The 18414-nt window shown below is 40.6% G+C and overlaps 1 protein-coding gene across 1 annotated transcript in view; it reads left to right on the top strand.

Moving 5' to 3' along the window:
* The window catches only part of svila (supervillin a), a 219088-nt gene that overhangs the window by 114005 nt on the left and 86669 nt on the right, over nucleotides 1-18414 (top strand). Inside the window, 2 exon segments of the mRNA XM_052016555.1 lie at nucleotides 16439-17308; nucleotides 17691-17861. Of these exon segments, the coding sequence (XP_051872515.1) occupies nucleotides 16439-17308; nucleotides 17691-17861 (1041 nt within the window).

Here is an 18414-nt window from a genome sequence, read left to right as displayed (position 1 = left end):
TATTTAACAATGCACATCTATAGACTCTGTTGATGAAAGGCCACCCATCTCCCTTTACCCATGGATCAAATGTATGCCATAGTTGTTGCAGAGAGTTAGAACATAGAACAGTAATGCACAGTACATGCCCTTCAGCCCACAATGTTGTGCCAACCTATGTAAACCTTATCCACATTCTATCTATCCCCCTCTCTACTTCACCTCCAATAACCCTGTATTTTTCTTCTATCCATGTGCTTATCTAAGAGTCTCTTAAAAGACCCTATTGTATCAGCCCCTACCACTCCCACCCACCCCCCCCCCCCCCCCCCAGTGCACTCCAGGCATCCACCACTCTGCATGTAAAAAAAAAACCTACCTCTGACATCTCTTTTTCACCCCCCACCCCCTCCAAACTTTCCTCCACGCACCTTAAATGGGTGACCTCTAGTATTGGCCAATACCGTCCTGGGGAAAAGATGCTGGCTGTCCACTCTGTGCCTCATAATCTTATATAGCTCTTTCAAGTCTCCTCTCGTCTTCTGTCTCTCCAAGGAGAAAAGCCCTAATTTGCTCAGACTCTCCTCATAAGATGTGTTCTCCAATCCGGGCAGCATTCTTGTCAATCTTCTCTGCACCCTCTCCAAAGCTTTTGTATCCTTCCTATAGTGTGGCGACCAGAACTGAACACAATATTCCAGATGTGGTCTAACCAGGGTCTTGTAGAACTGCAACATTACCTCTCTGCTCTTGAACTCAATCCCCTGGCTGATGAAGGTCAGCACACCATATGCCTTTTTAACCACCCTATCAACTTGGCGCAGCAACTCTGAGGGATCTCTGTTCTAGAACCCCAAGATCTCTGTTCCTCCATACTGTGAAGAATCCTGTCATTAACCATGTACTCTGCCTTCAAGTTAGATCTTCCAAAGTGTATCACTTCACACTTTTCCAGATTGAACTCCATTTGCCATTTCTCTGCCCAGCTCTGAATCCTGTCCAAATCCCATTGCAACCTATGACAACCTTCTGCACTATCTATTATACCACCAACCTTCGTGTCATCTGCAAACTTACCAACCCACTCTTCCACTTCATCCAAGTCATTTATAAAAATCACAAAGAGTAGGGGTCCCAGAACATCCCTGCAGAACCGCCCCCCTTGTCACCTATCTCCAGGTTGGATACTCCTCTTCTGCAACCACCTTCTACCTTCTATGGGTAAGCCAATTCCAAATCCACTCAGCCAATTTTCCATGGATCCCATACCTCATGAACTTATGAATGAGCCTACCATGGGGAGCCTTGTCAAATGCCTTGCTAAAATCCATACGTACAACATCCACTGCTCTACCTTCATCAGTCTGTCTTGTCACTTCCTTGAAAAATTTTATTAGGCTCGTGAGGCACGACCTGCCCTTCACAGAGCCATGTTGACTATCCCTTGTAAGACTATGTCTCCAAATGCTCATAAATCTTGTCCCTAAGTATCCTCTCCAATAGCTTGCTCACCGCTGACATAAGGCTCACTGATCTATAATTCCCAGGATAATCCTTTTTAACATTCTTGAACAATGGAACAATGTTTGCCATCCTCCAATACCACTCCTGTGGCCAGTCAAAGATCAAAGTTAACGTTCCAATAATCTCTTCCTTTGCTTCCCATAATGCCCTGGGGTATATCCTATCTGACCCTGGGGAGTTACCTTTAATGCTTTTTAGTAGTTCCAACACTGCTTCTTTTAACCTCAATATGCTCCAACACATTCGCTTGTTCTACGCTAACCTCCCGTTCATCCTCGGTGAACACTGAAGCTAAGTATTCATTTAGGACCTCCCCTACCCCCTTTACCTCCAGGCACGTTCCTCCCCACCCCCCATCCCAGTCCTATCCTCACCCTAGTCATCCTCTTGTTCCTCACGTGTAGAATGCCATAGGGTTTTCCTTAACCCTACTTGCCAAGGCCTTCTCATGCCCCCTTCTAGCTATCGTAAGTCCCTTCTTAAGCTCCTTCCTGGCTACCTTTATAACTCTCAAGAGCCCTGACTGATTTTTGCTTCCTAGACCTTAAATAAGCTTCCTTCTTCCTCTTGACTAAACCTTCCACCTCTCTTTTTAGCCATGGTTCCTTCACCTTACCATCCTTTCCTTGTCTCTGTGGGACAAACCTATATAGAACACTGTGCAAGAGGTCCTTAAACAGTCTCCACATTTCTGCAGTCCATTTACCATCTGTTCCCAGTTTACACTCCCAAGTTCCTGCCTAATACCACCGTAATTTGCTCTCCCTCAATTAAATAATTTCCCATAATGTCTCCTTCTATCCTTGTCCATGGCTATGCTAAAGGTCAGGGGGTTGTGGTCACTATCCCCGAAATGCTCACCCTCCGAGAGGTCTGTCACCTGACCAGGTTCATTGCCTAGTACCAGATCCAGTATGACCTCTCCTCTTGTCAGCCTGTCTACTTACTGTGTCAAGAATCCTTCCTGTACACACCTAACAAATTCTGCCCCACCTAAGCCTTTTGCACTAAGGAGGTGCAAATGAATATTAGGGAACTTGAAGTTACCCATGACAACAACTCTGTTATTTTTGCACCCTTCCAAAACCTGCCTACTTATCTGCTCCTCATTGTCCCAATGGCTATTTGGGGGCCTATAGAATACTCCCAATAGAGTGAGTGATCACTCCTTTTCTGTTTCTGACTTCCACCCACACTGACTCAATAGACAATCCTTCTATGATGTCCTCCCTTTCTACAGCTGTGATATTATCCCTGATTAGCAATGCCACCCCCTTCCCTATCCCTTTTGAAACATCTAAACCCCAGAACCTCAAGCAGCTGCTCCTGCCCTGTGACAGCCAAATCTCTGTAATGGCCACAACATCGTAATCCCATGTACTGATCCATGCTCAAAGTTCATCACTCTTATTCTTACCACTTCTCGCAATAAGGTAAACATATTTCAATCCATCTAACAGACTGCGTTTATGTCCTATCCCCTGCCTATCCTTCCTCACATTCTCTGTACATGTTGCATTTACTTCTACACCAACTGATCCATCAGCTAATCTAACACTCTGCATTCCCATCCCCCGCTAACCTAGTTTAAACTCTCCCCAACAGCTCTAGCAAACCTGCCCACAAGGACATTGGTCCCTCTCGAATTCAAGTGTAACCTGTCCCTTCTGTACAGGTCGTATCTACCCCAGAAGAGATCCCAATGATCGAATCTAAACCCCTGACCCCTGCTCCAACTCTTCAGCCACTCATTTAGTTGCCTTGTCTTCCTATTCTTTTCCTCCCTGGCGTGTGGCACAGGAAGCAATCCAGAGATTACTACCCTTGAGGTCCTGCTTTTTAACTTCCTAACTCCCAGAACTCACTCTTCAGGACCTCATCCCTTATCTTACCTATGTCACTGGTGCCATTGTGCACCATGACTTCTGGCTGCTCACCTTCCCCCTTAAGAATACTGTGCACACAATACAAGACATCCCTGAACCTGGCACCTGGGAGGCAACATACCATCCGAGAGTCTCGTTCTTGTCCACAGAATCTCCTGATTGTCCTGCTGACCAATGAATCCCCTATCACTATCGCACTCCTCTTCTCCACTGCACCCCCCCCCCCCCCCCTCCTTTCCAAGCCACAGAGCCAGATTCTGTGCCAGAGACCCGGCTGCTGTGGCGCCCCACCAGTGATTCATCCCCCCCAACAGTATTCAAAACGATATACCCGTTTTCAAGGGAAATGCCTACCAGGGAATCCTGTACCAACTGCCCTCTAAACTGTACCTTTTCCCCCTCCTAACGGTCACCCAACTACCTACATCCTGAACCTTAGATGTAACTGTCTCCTGGCAACTCCTATCTATCATCTCCTCAGCTTCCCAAGTTCATCCAGCTCCAGCTCCCTAACACTGTCCTGTGAGGAGCTGCAGCTGGATGCACTTCCAGCAGGTGAAGTCATCAGGGACACCCACGGTCTCCCTGATTTACCACATCCTACAGGAGGAGCATCCTTCTGCCCTGACTGCCGTTCCCACTGTTCTATATGAAGAAAATATCAAATAACACAGAAAGGGAGAGTACCTACCAGAAGAAGCCTCGCTCACCTACTCCGCCTCTTTACACCGAAGCCTCAGTTCCCCACTCTAACACAGTCCACTCGCACAATGGCCGCCCTGCTTGACCCTTGCTTTTTATTGGCGGCTCATGCCTAATTATCCAATTAGCTAATCAACAGGCCTATCAACTCACCACAGCAACAAGAACTACAAAAACGGGCCTACCTTTTTAAACTGCTTCTCGCTCTCGTTTTCATGACACTTACCACGGCAAATGAGACTTCCCGCTCCCATGCTCGTATTACTCACCACTGCGTGGAATCAGCTGACACAGTGTTCTTTGTGTGTGCTATTATCATTTATTCTCATTTTTTTGGAACTAAGTAGAGAGAGTTTATCTTCTGGGTTCAACGTATCCCTTTCACGTTCTTAGTAGTGTAATTCCCTAATTGCTTGCTATTTTTCTTCTTTTAGTTTATAAATTTTACGAGTAGCATTAAAGCTTGTTATGTCTATTGGTTCAGCCCAAATTCAATTTTATTGCGTCAGAAGAAATTACATGGCCCAGGTTTCATTAGTTGCTAGCCTCGTACTTTAGATTGGCTTATGATTACGTAAAGTCTTCATGATTCACTTAAAGAAAATAAAGTACATAGAACATTCTAGATTATTTGTTAGTATCTGTTGAGTGAATGAATGTAATGCAACCACTTTGTCAATCTTTACACACTGGGTCCAATATACAGTCTCTTCTAAATCCAGCATTTGTGCTAAGAAATCATAGAAAGTTCAGTGAGTAACAGTCATATCATTCCACTCTCCAGTGTTTCAGTTGTCTTAGCCACTGCTGTATAAGCCTCTTTTGAAGGAATTAGCCCTTGATGGAAATATCAAATCAATATCATGCATTCACGTAATTGGTTGATTTTAACCCATTGTAGAATTGGACCATAACCTGAAACTCATCCAAAATCATTCATTTTATTTTAGTGTAGGATAAAAAGGGTTGTGTAAAAACAACTATATGCATAATGATCTCTCTTGGGAGATTTTACTTTGTTTCCTGGAAAATTGAGGAGAGCGAGCAGAGAAAATGTTTTCAGTTTCTTTATAAAATGAAGCCACTGAAAAGTGAAACAGCGGCAAAAATGCCTGGTGTGGTATTAAACCTTCTGACAGTAGACAGACACACAGCAGCAACGCTAGAAAATTGACACGAAAAGCCAAATCCTTTACCAATCCTTTGTGCTGTGAAAGAGCTTATCCACCGTCAAAGGACCACTTGTTTCATTCACAAGGGCTTTCATTCACCATCATAACGCATTGGCTCAAAATTAAGCAACAAATTACCCCTTCCCATTGTAGTGATATCAAAAACAAGAGAGCATAGCTTTAACGTATGAGGAAGGAATTTTAAAGGGGATTTGAGGGGAAAGTCTTTTACACAGAGAGAATCTAGAATTTGTTGCAGCGGGGTGGAGTCAGATGCATTTAGACAGGCACTAAATAGGCAAGGCATCAAAGATGTGGACCTAATGCAGGAACGTGGGATTAGTATAGATGGACAAAATCATCAGCATGGACGTGGTGGGTCAAAGGGTCTGTTTCTGTGCTGTACAGCTCAATACTCTAAAACTGCAAGCAGCCTCAGGGTGTAACTTAGGCCATGTAAGTTCTAAAAAATTAACTAGAATTTTACTTAACTCATGGCTCACAGATCTCTTTGTAGTTTAACAAAAAAGTGATGGTTAGATGTGGTTAATAAATGCATTGCACCGACTCATAATGGCATAGCCTGGTTCACCATAAGTGAAGGCCATTGCAAGGGCCAGGAGATCCCACTGGGATGCTGAGCTATGGAGTGCTAAGAGGTTGGTAGCTTTGACATACAGTGAACTGAAAAATCATTGCATCAGTGGTGGCACTCACTGCCACTGAGCCAGCGTGAAACACGTGCAAGTTATTGGCAAGTCTGCCCATTATGATCACCTGTGACCCAATGTTCAACATGTTTATCTTAACTCCAAACTTTGTAGCAAACTGACCAAAGGCATTTGTTCTTATTTAGAGTTGGAAAATGAACAAAGGGAGTAAGTTCTCTCATTCCATGTGCTTAATCCTTGTCTTTACTGTTTGTTGTGATTGTGTGACTAAGCCACACGGAGACTGAAGATGTAAAAGACCTTTATTCATCATGACAAGCAGGGGACACCTGAAGTAGAATCTCTCCAAACTCAAAGTACATTAAGATTTTGTACTCTTTAGAACAAAGATAACAGTTGGTGATTCAATGCAATTTCAGTAGCTACAATGACATTCTTTACTTCAATATTTTGAGTCCAACACATGATTCCATTGAACTACATGTTTACAATGGGAGCACACTGTACCTGACTGGACACCTTTGTTGGGACAAAGTCATTTACATGGATGGTCTAAAAGCTTCTAAGGACAGAGAACCCAGACATCCAAAACAATTGTTGTGAGGACTGGTTCTTGGTACACAAATATTCCAATTATCGATAGGCAAAGCAGATATTGTCTATGACCATGTTTGATGTGCTAGGTGACAAAATAAGTTCTGGTCTGGAACCTTTCTTGATCTGTCACATTCATGCAAGATACCTAGCTGAAGGAGCCTGATGCTTGGTTTGATGCATGCCAATTAACACCACAAGTGCCAGACAGTGACAGTCTCCAAGAGAGATTCTAGCACTAATCCTTTTCACTCAATGACATTACCATTTCCATGTCCCCAGTCATCAACATTCTGGGGATCATCATTAACCAGTAAACCACTGGACCAGCCAGATAAATACAGTGGCGACAAGAGCAGTCAGAGGCTGGGTGTCCTGCCTTGAGTGACTCATCTCCTGATACCCAGAGGCCTTTCCATCATCTAGACAGCACAAGTCAGGAGTATGATGGATGAGTGCAACCCTGCCAATGCCCAAGAAACTTGGGTACCATCCTGGACAAAGCAAACTGGTTGATTAGCACCCCATTCACCATCATAAATGTTCATTTTCTTCTCTACCAGTGCACAGTGGCTTCAGGGTAGCTACTTGCCTCGGCTATTCCAAAAGCACCTCTCAAAATCACAACCTCAACAACCAAAAAGGACAATGGCACTAAGCGCATAGGAACACCATCACTGAGGGGTTCCCCTCCAAATCAAACATTGTCCTAACTTGAAACTAGATTGCTGTCCCAGAGTCTCTCCTACAAGTATTTTTTTTCCTGCATTTGGTCTGAACCCATCCCATTGGGGAAAATCGACAAGGCTCAAAGAAGTACAACTTGGAACTCTTTTAAATAGTTCATTTAAAATCTGACCAAATGCCACAAAGAAAATAAGTACAAGCATTACAAATGATATTACATACAACGTTTGATGAAATTGCCAAAGCTATGATATAAAATGTTGCAAATGTATTCAAATCAGATCTCTAAGCTGTACCTAAGACACTTTAACCTTAAATGCAGTTGCTAGCACCACCCCCTCCCCCCCACCCACCTTTACAGGTGGTCAAATTTGTTTGCAGTTGCCTTGCAAGTTATCCCTCTAACTCTAAACATTATTTATTCTGTAACTGGTGCTTTGATGGAGCTTTTTTTCCGAGTTGATCAGCAGTCTAAAACTTATTAACAAGTACTTCTAAAATTCATGATTGCAAATGCCCATTGAGTACTGAGTTAGACACACTGGAATCATCTTGTTATTTATGCAGTGGCTTGTTGCTTTGATGTAGCATGGGTTACATACAAAAGGGTTGTCTTTTAAACAAATAGAATTTCCTGAGCTTTATAGTCTGTTTGAAAGATTCAGCTCTAACACTGGGGCCTCCAGCAACTTGGGATAGGAATTTCAGTCAATCTTTTGGTCAAATTTTGCTTCATCTTGAGTTGTGCATCCTTACTGCAGATATCTGATCACATCCTTCATTGTCGCTGGTTCTAAATCCTAGAACCTCCTACCCCACGACACTGGGAATACTGTCATCACAGGTTCAGCAGCGATTCAAGAATGCAGCTCACCATCACCTTCTCAAGCAGTGGCCTTGCCACTGATGCCCAAATCCCAAATATGAATGAATAAATTTTTGTTAAGAAAACTGTAGAAAATATCAAACTGAAAGTATCTTATAAATTCCCAGTTGGCTGACTGAATGTTTATGTAGCATGAATCATGTTCAGAAGAGTATAGAGACCAGCAGAGGTCTGAAAACAGCCAGAAAACATAGCTGAAAAATGTGGCACACCAACTTTTTCATAATGTTGTTGATTTTACTCCTACCCAATTTGTTTAATATTTTTAATCACTTAATATACAAGGGAGCCAAAATTCATGATGGGAAAATATTGTCATTTTAGTTGTTGCAGTTTATTACACGGGAATGGATTTATTTGATTCATAAATTCTAATTTGAATTCTATAAAGAGGAAAGTTGCAGACACTAACAAAGTAAGTATTCAGAAATCTTATCTCCGACACTGCAATCCCTTAGACTTTTTTCACCAAGAAGGAACTAATGCAATACCCTAAAGCAAAATAAATTATGGTGAATATTTTAAATAGAAATAGTGGGATAGCAATGTAAAAGCCAAATCCACGTTGTAATCCAGGTTATGGATGGCTAAAAGTACAGATCCATAATTACTTGCACTGAATATTTCAGCAAGACATTTGATTCTACACAAGAGACCTGATTGTCAGACATCACCCCTGATGTTATAGTTTTATACAGATTGAGCCTAATGCCAAATTCTGCAAGAAAAGTACTCTTTGGAGCCAAGGTAGTGCTATTTGGCTTTATTCTACATTTCTTCCTTCCCTTAACCATTTGCAATGATGTATGCGATACTCCCCAGCAAATTATAAAAATTTTCAGGGAAGTCTCCCTTGCAAATTATAGATTTTTTTCAGGTAGGGGATGACTAAGAGGCTTGATTTGCCACTGGTATCTTCCACTGGAGTAGCACTTTACAGTACTGTATCAAGGGCACAGAAACATTTGTCCTAACAAGTCCATGCTGTGCTTGAGCCAGTCCTCTTCCATCTTACCACGGCAATGTATATTTCTATTCCTTTCTTCTCATACTTGCTGAATTTTCTTTTAAGTACAGGAAGTCCCTGGATTACAAACAAGTTCCATTTTTGAGTCTGTTCATAAATCGAATTTGTATGTAAGTCGGAACAGTTATGTACAGTTCACATCTAGTGCCAATTAGTCAAATGTTTGTCTTAGTATATAGTACATATTTTACCTAAAACAACATAATCTGTCACTCGCTACCTGGTGCGAATGGCAGTGGCCGATCTCCTGGTCATTATCTCAGGTCCCGGATTGGTGTTAATTGGTTCCATTTATTTCCCTGATTCTTTCCTCAGCATCACTCCCATTTGTTGTCTCACTGGATTTCTGATCAAGGCAAGCACTGCAGTCTCTGTATGGCTGATAGTCGTTTTCAGCTTTGATCGATCTGTGGCCATTTCTTGTGAGAAACTGAAAACAAAATATTGCACTGAGAGAACGACGGCTGCGGTTATAGGGACAGTAAGTGTGCTGGGCTGTTCAGAGAGTGTCCCCTGGCACTTTAAATATGAACCCGGATACATAATTGACAATATTCCCTGGCTTTGTGCTGTTCGACGAAGCTTTTAAACGTCCTTCGCATGGATCGCATTCAACCTGTTTCACCTTGTTTTAACCTCCTGTGTGCCGTTCTTTCTGATTTTGATGTTCAATGTTCTGATGGTCAGAGATATATTAGCGGCTAGTAGAGTCCGCAGGGGGCAGCAATGGAGAGAATGACATGAACCCTGAGATTTAAAAACCGAAGGAAATCCATCGTTTTACACTTCAGCATATCCGGCAGTTTCATACTGTTGTGGGTGACCCGGGTTGAGTATAACATAGTCACTGAATTATAAAATAAGAGGGAAATATTTGTCCAAAAAGGGCGCGACATGTTGTTAGACAGAAGGTCGTGGATTATGTGGATCTCCCATTAAGAATGAAGGAAACAGTTGAATGAATAGTTGAATAGAGACCGCGACTGAGGAGAGGTGTTCCCTCCGGAAAAGACTAGTGCCAGCAAAATTCATCATGACTTCATGCTTGCAGTTTGTTGTGATTCTGTGATTGACAATAACGTTGAACGTTTGGCTCAGTGACACGATGAGATCAGAAGACATTGTTAAATGAGCATAAAGGAGAACAACATTTCTTGTGGGTCTGATGTGATTTGTGGAGAAAGGTCAACGGCATAATAAACTGGGGGGGGGGGGGGTGTGAAGAAGTTACCGCATGTCCTGAAAGTGACGTGGAATTATTTCACGTAGAATACGCAGCTATGAAATACATAGTTCTCCCTCAGGCCGACAAACCGCTTAAAACGCACAGTGTCTTGAGCGTCGCGCATAGTCCGCCTGTTCCTTAGTACGAACAATTGTGTGTAACTCGATTTTTTTTTCTAAAATAATAGGCTTTACGGAGGTCGGTTCGTAAATACGGGCGTTCGTAACCCGGGGACTTCCAGTACAACTGCTGTTTAGGCAGGAAGGTGGATTCATGCACAGGATCAGCCATGATCTTGTGGAATTGCAAAACTTCTACTCAATTACTCGATTTATTAATGAATACCTTTTTAATGCCCTCCTGTTCTAGTCCCCATCTTGTATATTTCATGGACGTGTTTTGTTTTAGTACATTGTTTTAAATACATTTCTAAATCTTTCCATCCTCCTTTTTGTTACAATATGATCATCTATTAATTTCTAAACAGTAACTCCAAGAGTTAAGAAAATCTAAATTGAAATTCTCTTTTCAAGTACTTTTAAATGGCAATTTTTTTGGCTGCATTTCCACGTACTTACAATGAACTTCTCATCATTGCTTGTCCTTAGTTATATTTGGTTCTGTTTCCATCTGCTTTGGATTGCAAAAATATTGCTGTTTTCTATGTTGTTACTGCTTTTATCAGTTCGTTTTAAACATCAACAGTTTCTTTAGCAAGCCCTGTTTTCCTGTTTATGCTGAAAGGGTTTTCTCTGCCTTGTTTGCTCTTATACAGTGGCATGCAAAAGTTTGGGCACCCCTGGTCAAAATTTTTGTTACTGTGAATAGCTAAGCGAGTAAAAGATGACCTGATTTCCAAAAGGCATAAAGTTAAAGATGACACATTTCTTTAATATTTTAAGCAAAATTACTTTTTTTATTTCCATCTTGTACAGTTTCAAAATAACCAAAAAGGAAAAGGGCCCGAAGCAAAAGTTTGGGCACCCTGCATGATCAGTACTTAGTAACACCCCCTTTGGCAAGTATCACAGCTTGTAAACGCTTTCTGTAGCCAGCCTAAGAGTCTTTCAATTCTTGTTTGAGGGATTTTCAACCAGTCTTTGCAAAAGGCTTCTAGTTCTGTGAGATTCTTGGGCCGTTTTGAATGCACTGCTCTTTTGAGGTCTATCCACAGATTTTTGATGATGTTTAGGTGGTGGGACTGTGAGGCCATGGCAAAACCTTCAACTTGTGCCTCTTGAGGTAATCCATTGTGGATTTTGAGGTTTGTTTAGGATTGTTATCCTGTTGTAGAAGCCATCCTCTTTTTGTCTTCAGCTTTTTTTTTACAGATGGTGTGATGTTTGCTTCCGGAATTTGCTGGTATTTAATTGAATTCATTCTCTCCTCTACCAATGAAATGTTCCCTGTGCGACTGGCTGCAACACAAGCCCAAAGCATGATCGATTCACCCCCCCCCCCCCCCCCGTGCTTAACAGTTGGAGAGGGGTTCTTTTCATGAAATTCTGCACCCTTTTTTCTCCAAACATACCTTTGCCCGTTGCGGCCAAAAAGTTCTATTTTAACTTCATCAGTCCACAGGACTTGTTTCCAAAATGCATCAGGCTTTTTTAGATGTTCCTTTGCAAACTTCTGATGCTGAATTTTGTGGTGAGGATGCAGGAAAGTTTGGAGATAAAAGGATGGCTTCTACAACAGGATAATGATCCTAAACACACCTCAGAACCCACAATGGGCTACCTCAAGAGGCACAAGCTGAAGGTTTTGCCATGGCCCTCACAGTCCCACCACCTAAAAATCATCGAAAATCTGTGGATAGACCTCCAAAAGAGCAGTGCATGTAAGACGGCCCAAGAATCTCACAGAACCAGAAGCCTTTTGCAAGGAAGAATGGGTGAAAATCCCCCAAACGAGAATTGAAAGACTGTTAAGCTGGCTACAGAAAGCGTTTACAAGCTGTGATACTTGCCAAAGGGGGTGTTACTAAGTACTGACCATGCAGGGTGCCCAAACTTTTGCTTCGGGCCCTTTTCTTTTTTGGTTATTTTGAAACTGTACAAGATGGAAATAAAAAAAGTAATTTTGCTTAAAATATTAAAGAAATGTGTCATCTTTAACTTTATGCCTTTTGGAAATCAGGTCATCTTTTACTCGTTTAGCTATTCACAGTAACAGAAATTTTGACCGGGATGCCCAAACTTTTGCATGCCACTGTAGCTCCATTTTCCATGCACTTTATAAAGCTTCTGGAAAAACTAATGCATGGAGCAAAATTTTGGTTTCAGACATTCATTAGTCTGTCTTCCTAAATCCTACCACAAACTACTTTGCTCATTAGATTTCCTTTCTGCCAAGGACCTTGTTATATTGATTAAATTACATATATAACCCTTTGAAAGTTTTGTCTCATTTTTGTTCCATTTCTATATAAACTACATACAAAATTACCATAATGTATTTGTTATGATTTAAAAACTGATCTGGAGGAAACAGTTGTCCCCTTGCAATCTGGAAGAGGAAAGATTTAAAAAGGACCTGAGGGGCAACTTCTTTACTCAGGTGATGCGTATATGGAATGAGCTGCTAAAGGAAATAGTTGAGGCAGGTACAATAACATTTAAAAGACATTTGGATAAGTACATGGATGGGAAAGGTTTAGAGGGATACAGGCCAAATGCGGGCAAATGGGAGAATGTGGGAATGCAGCAAATGAGAGATATGGGCCAGATCTGGGAAATTGGTCAGCATGGACAAGTTGGGCCGAAGGCCCTGATTCCATGCTGTATTACTCTGAGATTATAAAATGCCTTCTCCTGCCCACTTTGTACTTTGCCTGGCTTAACTTGAAGTTTCAAATGTCCATTGCAAATTTAGCAGCCTTGTACTTTTTCGAAATATACAATAATGGTAGAAAAATATGAATGATGGAATCTTAAAATAAAAATAGAGAATGCCTGAAAGCATAGCAGGTGAACCAGTCTTCTAAGATGCAAAGTCATCAAAAGACCAAATAGTACAGAGCTTGCGCTTCAGAAATTTGTTGGTAATGGACAATCCAAATAACCAATTGAGATTCAAGAGTTTTCCTGTATTTTTATATGTAGTTTTCTGGAAGGCTGAAATCAGAAATTATTAATGGTTTCAGTACATTTATTACTTAGAGTCTTAATTACTTGTCCCTCCCCACCAGAGATGCTAAGCCATGAATAACATTAATCCTTGTTCTTTCATGTTATCTCTTATTGTATGTATTTCAGGCTAAGCTGTACAGTGTAAGCTGCCCAGTTTGGTTTTACATGCTGTAAATAATTGAAATGATGTAAACTGAATTTTGAAGAACTTTGTTAGTAAATAGAATCTTGACGCTGGATAGCTTTTGGTCTCCATGGCATCATCCATTTCTTTAAAACTTGTACACTGGAAGGATCTAAAACATTGTGCAATCATCATATTACATGAACAGTCTGACTTCTAAATGGAGTTGTGCATCTCTAAGATTTCCCTGTCAATCCATGATGGTTCTATTTTGAAAGGATAGAAATGAGCTGGCTGACCACTTAATGACTACACCTAAATTGTGTTAAACAATTATTTGCATTGCTCATGTTGGATGATCCTCGAGGACCATCTAGATCTAACTTGTAGAACTGGAAACAGTAATTCCAATAATAAGGCATTTTAAAAATACATAGGAGTGAAGCATTCTGTCTTCTGGGGGAAACATTAATTATAAGGGGCATTAGGCAGTTTCCCTAAATGATACATTATCAGCACTGTCTCCCATTTTGTTTTCCATCGGGAGCAACTACTGCCCTGTCGAATCATGTCTTTTTTGAACAGTACACCTTCAGTGCTATGGTTAGTTTGTTATTGTGTGGCGGTGTTGTGCCAGGGTAAAGGGACATGGAAAATTGTAGATGGAGCCACATGTGGATCACCTGACCTTTGTGCAGAGCCATTGAATTGAATGCCTTGCCATTAATGAACTAAATTCCCCTGTACTAATGGCTTTAAAGCAGGTGGGGTGTGTGTGATGCAAAGAAAGGAGAAAAATGAATGAAATGCAGTAATGTGGTCCCTGTACAGTGTAAGCTGCCCAGTTTGGTTCCAAAATGTTTTGAAATAGATCAAAATTTGGAGAAACAAAAAAGGATATTCAGAGTTATATTTAAATAATTACTTTGTTCTTAATTTTGAGAAGATTTGAGAGATAATTAAATATCTTTTTAATTATCTAAATTCTTATGATTAACATAAATTTTTTGCTAAAATATTTAGTCACCATGGCTGCATGATCATCATGTTTAACATGAAAGTGCTTGTGGAAAAGAGTAGCCAGTGTGGAGAGCCTGTTCTACCTCACAACTGTGAAGTGTGCCAACATTAATTAACTGTATTCCACATCTATAAGTGCCCCCTATTTATGTATGTTATGGATTGCTTAAAGTGATGTGATGCAGTGTGAGTTAAAAACCTTGACTTTCATATGAGCACAATATTACTTCATTGGAAAGCAGAAAATTCAAGGTCTGTTGATTAGAGTAGCCAAGGTAACTAGGATCAACTATTCATTTTCACAGATAGAATCAGAGGAGCAAATGTGTGGAACATTTACAGATTACCAATTATGAAATGGTAGACATAGCCTCAGTCATGTAAAGAGTTTGAAGGAGCTTTTATACAAGCAAAATTTAATATGTGAATTTTGCCCGGGAGAGTAGTCTTCAGTTTTGTTTGTCAATCTTTTACATTTGATTCTATTTGTTTAAACATTTTGTTTTCTGTCAAGTATGTTTTTTTGAATCTAGATACAATTATATCTGTTCTTCCCAGTCTTCCAAAATAAATTTCAAAGATTCTGCAGTTCAATTTTGTAAACTTGGGCAAAAATGGAAAGAAAGTTGTGTTATAGTGGTAGATGTGTTGCGTATTATTGAAGAGCTATTACTTGAAAGGTATCAAATGACACATGCTGTGCATGATAGACGATGATGATAGTGCAGTAAACTGACTAGCTCACTGGTTTGTAGGTTAAATCAATTTCACCCCTCTTCCTTTCCACAATCTGCCACTCCTGTTTCAACCTCTCTGCCTAAAACAAAAGGCAATTCAGTTGTGTTTTGTTCATCCTACAAAAATGAAATACCTAATGTTAACAATTGATGTAATTTAGCATTACTGTTGAATTCTTTGAACTTGGAGGATTTTTGCATTATGAATTAGGTAATGTCTAACCCAATTCATAATCCATATACATTGGTATGGCTTCATTGATCTAGTAAAGCTGTGGGAGTAAATATGAAATATTTTCTGTAGTATCTTTTTATTTGTCAAAGCACAATAAAACGCACAATGATAGTGGGGGAATAAAATGAGTACCAAAAATGCGCAAGATCAAGACTATAAACCAGAAAGCCTAAATGAAGTGCGCAGGGGTTACAATTATTTATTTTGGAATGGGTGTGGTTGAAGGAGACTTTTTTTAGCAGATTGCAGCATATCTTGATATACCTCAATAAAATTGGCAGTGCAACAAAACTACATTCTAAAAATGCACATATTGTTCATTTTTCCCCCCCCCAAAATCCCTTTTAAATATTGAACTGGCTTGGTCCACACCCAGAATGGGAGAAGACAGAAAGCCCATTGTTTTTAACACTAAAAAGTGTTTTTGGCTAATCAAGCAGCTTGCAGTAAAGGATTGTTTTTAAATAGAGGGAACATGGAAAACTGATTCAACTATGACTATGATCCTTTTTCCGAAGGGGTGGACAAACATCTCTTCATTAAGTTGCCCTTCAGCTATTCATTCATTCACTGGAGTTTGCTCAGGGCGTAGGAATCTGGGATTTTGACATTATCTTTGTTTATAGTGGCTCCTGTACCTCCCTGTTAAATCAACAAATATATAAAATAAATTGATATGCTCCCTTTTCTTTCCTAAAGGAAATGGTTCAATTTGACCATTTTGCTATTTACATTAAGCTGTGCGGGAGACTCTTGTGTTATTTTGGGGCAGGATGAAATAAATAAAAGGGACTGTTCTTTTTATTATAAATGAGTGGTTTCCTCCTTTTCTCTCAAGAGTAAAAGTTAGAGAAAGAATGTTGAAAGAGGAAGGGATTCGGAGCAGCCCTGAAATAGTCAAAGGCGTCACTCAAGGAAGACCTCAGCAAATGCCTGTTCATTATATCTCCCTCGTGTCGGAATCTCCAACTGTTACTACCGTTAGTAAGCCCAGTGCAGTCCACCAGCCACTTTTTGTTGAGCCAACTGATCCTGTAGACAGTGCCAACATAATGACAAAAGAGTACAGAACCAGCAAAGTTGGTAATCTTGTACCAGGCGGCATTACCTTTGCAGCAAGAACTGACGAGGCAGATATCATGGAACTTGGAAGATCTGTTCAAAGTTCTGAAGCAAAACTGGATGAGTCTGTTGGCACCAGGGACTTGTTGAAAAGCCGTAAAGCAGTTTTACCTTCTCAAGTTCGCAAGCAAGAAAAGGTTCTTGAAGACACTGTCTGTGACACGAGAGTGGTACATTCACACACATATATGGGAAGAAATGATGAAAAGTCAAGCTTTCAAAAGTCTCCTTTTCACAAAGCAATCAGCGTTGTACCAGAAAAATCTGATGGGCCAGAATCTTGTCTACCGGCACCATCTGCTATAGACAGGAATAAACCTATTGATGCTAATCAGAGAAGTGAAAAATCCTTGTACATTCAGAAAAGGGCTGTGGTGAATTCTCATACAGATATTGAAAGAAGAAAAGCCCAATCCAGGAAGCTGTCCATTGAGAAACATCAACCGCACAATGAAGTTCCAAACGGTGAAGGACTTCGGGACATCAGTGCCGATGGAGATGCTGGTATTGTTGACACGAGGGTGTCTGTTGCCAAACTTCGAAGTGCCTTTCTGGAGACGGCCAAAGCCAGCAGAAGCCAGGACCTGTAGGTGGTACTTTGAATGCTGAATTTTTGTTTTGCTCAACACTTGTGCATTTGCACTGATACCAGTTTAGAAATTGAACTTGCAAGACACACTTAAGCTTCAGCTTGCAGTCATTTTTTTGTGAAAAGTAGTCATCCAAAATGTTAATATTGCACTTTGCTTGTTGCTGGCCTGTGCAAGTTGTGATGCTGTGTAGTTGCTAAGTTTGTTAACTACCATGCATGGTTTAAGCATGTAGTGTGATGTTATCACTTGAGGGAATATCACTGTGGGGCTCTTTTATAATTTTCCTTTTTTCTCTCTTTCTTTTCCCTTGGTTGCTCTCTTTTGCTTGCTCTGTCTCTCTTTGTCTCCCGTGCATTTTCTTTCCTATACTTAAAGTGCAGCTAATGTTGACTTAATGACGTCGGGCCTTGATTTGGCCGCCCCTGCCGAAATGGAGAAGGCCCATCGTAGGCCAAGACGTTACATTTCCTTTGGTGAGAATAGGAAGACCTCTGAGAGGTTTAGAACACAGCCTATAACTACAACAGAGCGACAAGAGACAGCTAGGTAGGCTGATGTGTGCATATAAATTCTAATTAATATTTTAAAATTTTATCTCCAGTTCCCAGTAATTTCTGTTCATGCGTCTTTACAGAGACCATTCAACCTTCCAGTGCAATCCCATGAGGTTAATTTTTGTTTGTGTATATAAAATGACAAAGAAGCATACGGTTTGTGACCTTGACGTAGATTAATCTACTGCGGCTCAATTGATGCAAAATATATAATAAAGAGTATTGCACAGAAATATTAAGTATAACTGCACACTACTTGATCTATTTTAGTGCAAAAGTTGTATTTTTTTTAGCTAAACTAAGTTTTTGTCCATTTTCCAAACATGGTTAAAGTGCAAAACTGAAAATATTCAACCAATTATTAAATGTCTATTTACTCCTCTAGACTGGAAAATTCTGAGCCTTTTTATCGATCAGTGATCAAAACTGCTAACTGTCATGCGTTTCGGTAACACTAATAACTAATTAATTGGAGATGATACCAAGTTGTCAGTGGATCTCCAGTTAGCTCTGCTTATCGCAGCAGAGGAGTAATTTATAAATAT

Source organism: Pristis pectinata, chromosome 5, assembly GCF_009764475.1.
Source record: "Pristis pectinata isolate sPriPec2 chromosome 5, sPriPec2.1.pri, whole genome shotgun sequence".
In the NCBI taxonomy this organism is placed as follows: Eukaryota; Metazoa; Chordata; class Chondrichthyes; order Rhinopristiformes; family Pristidae; genus Pristis; species Pristis pectinata.
This window is presented reverse-complemented; position numbering and strand designations above follow the sequence as displayed.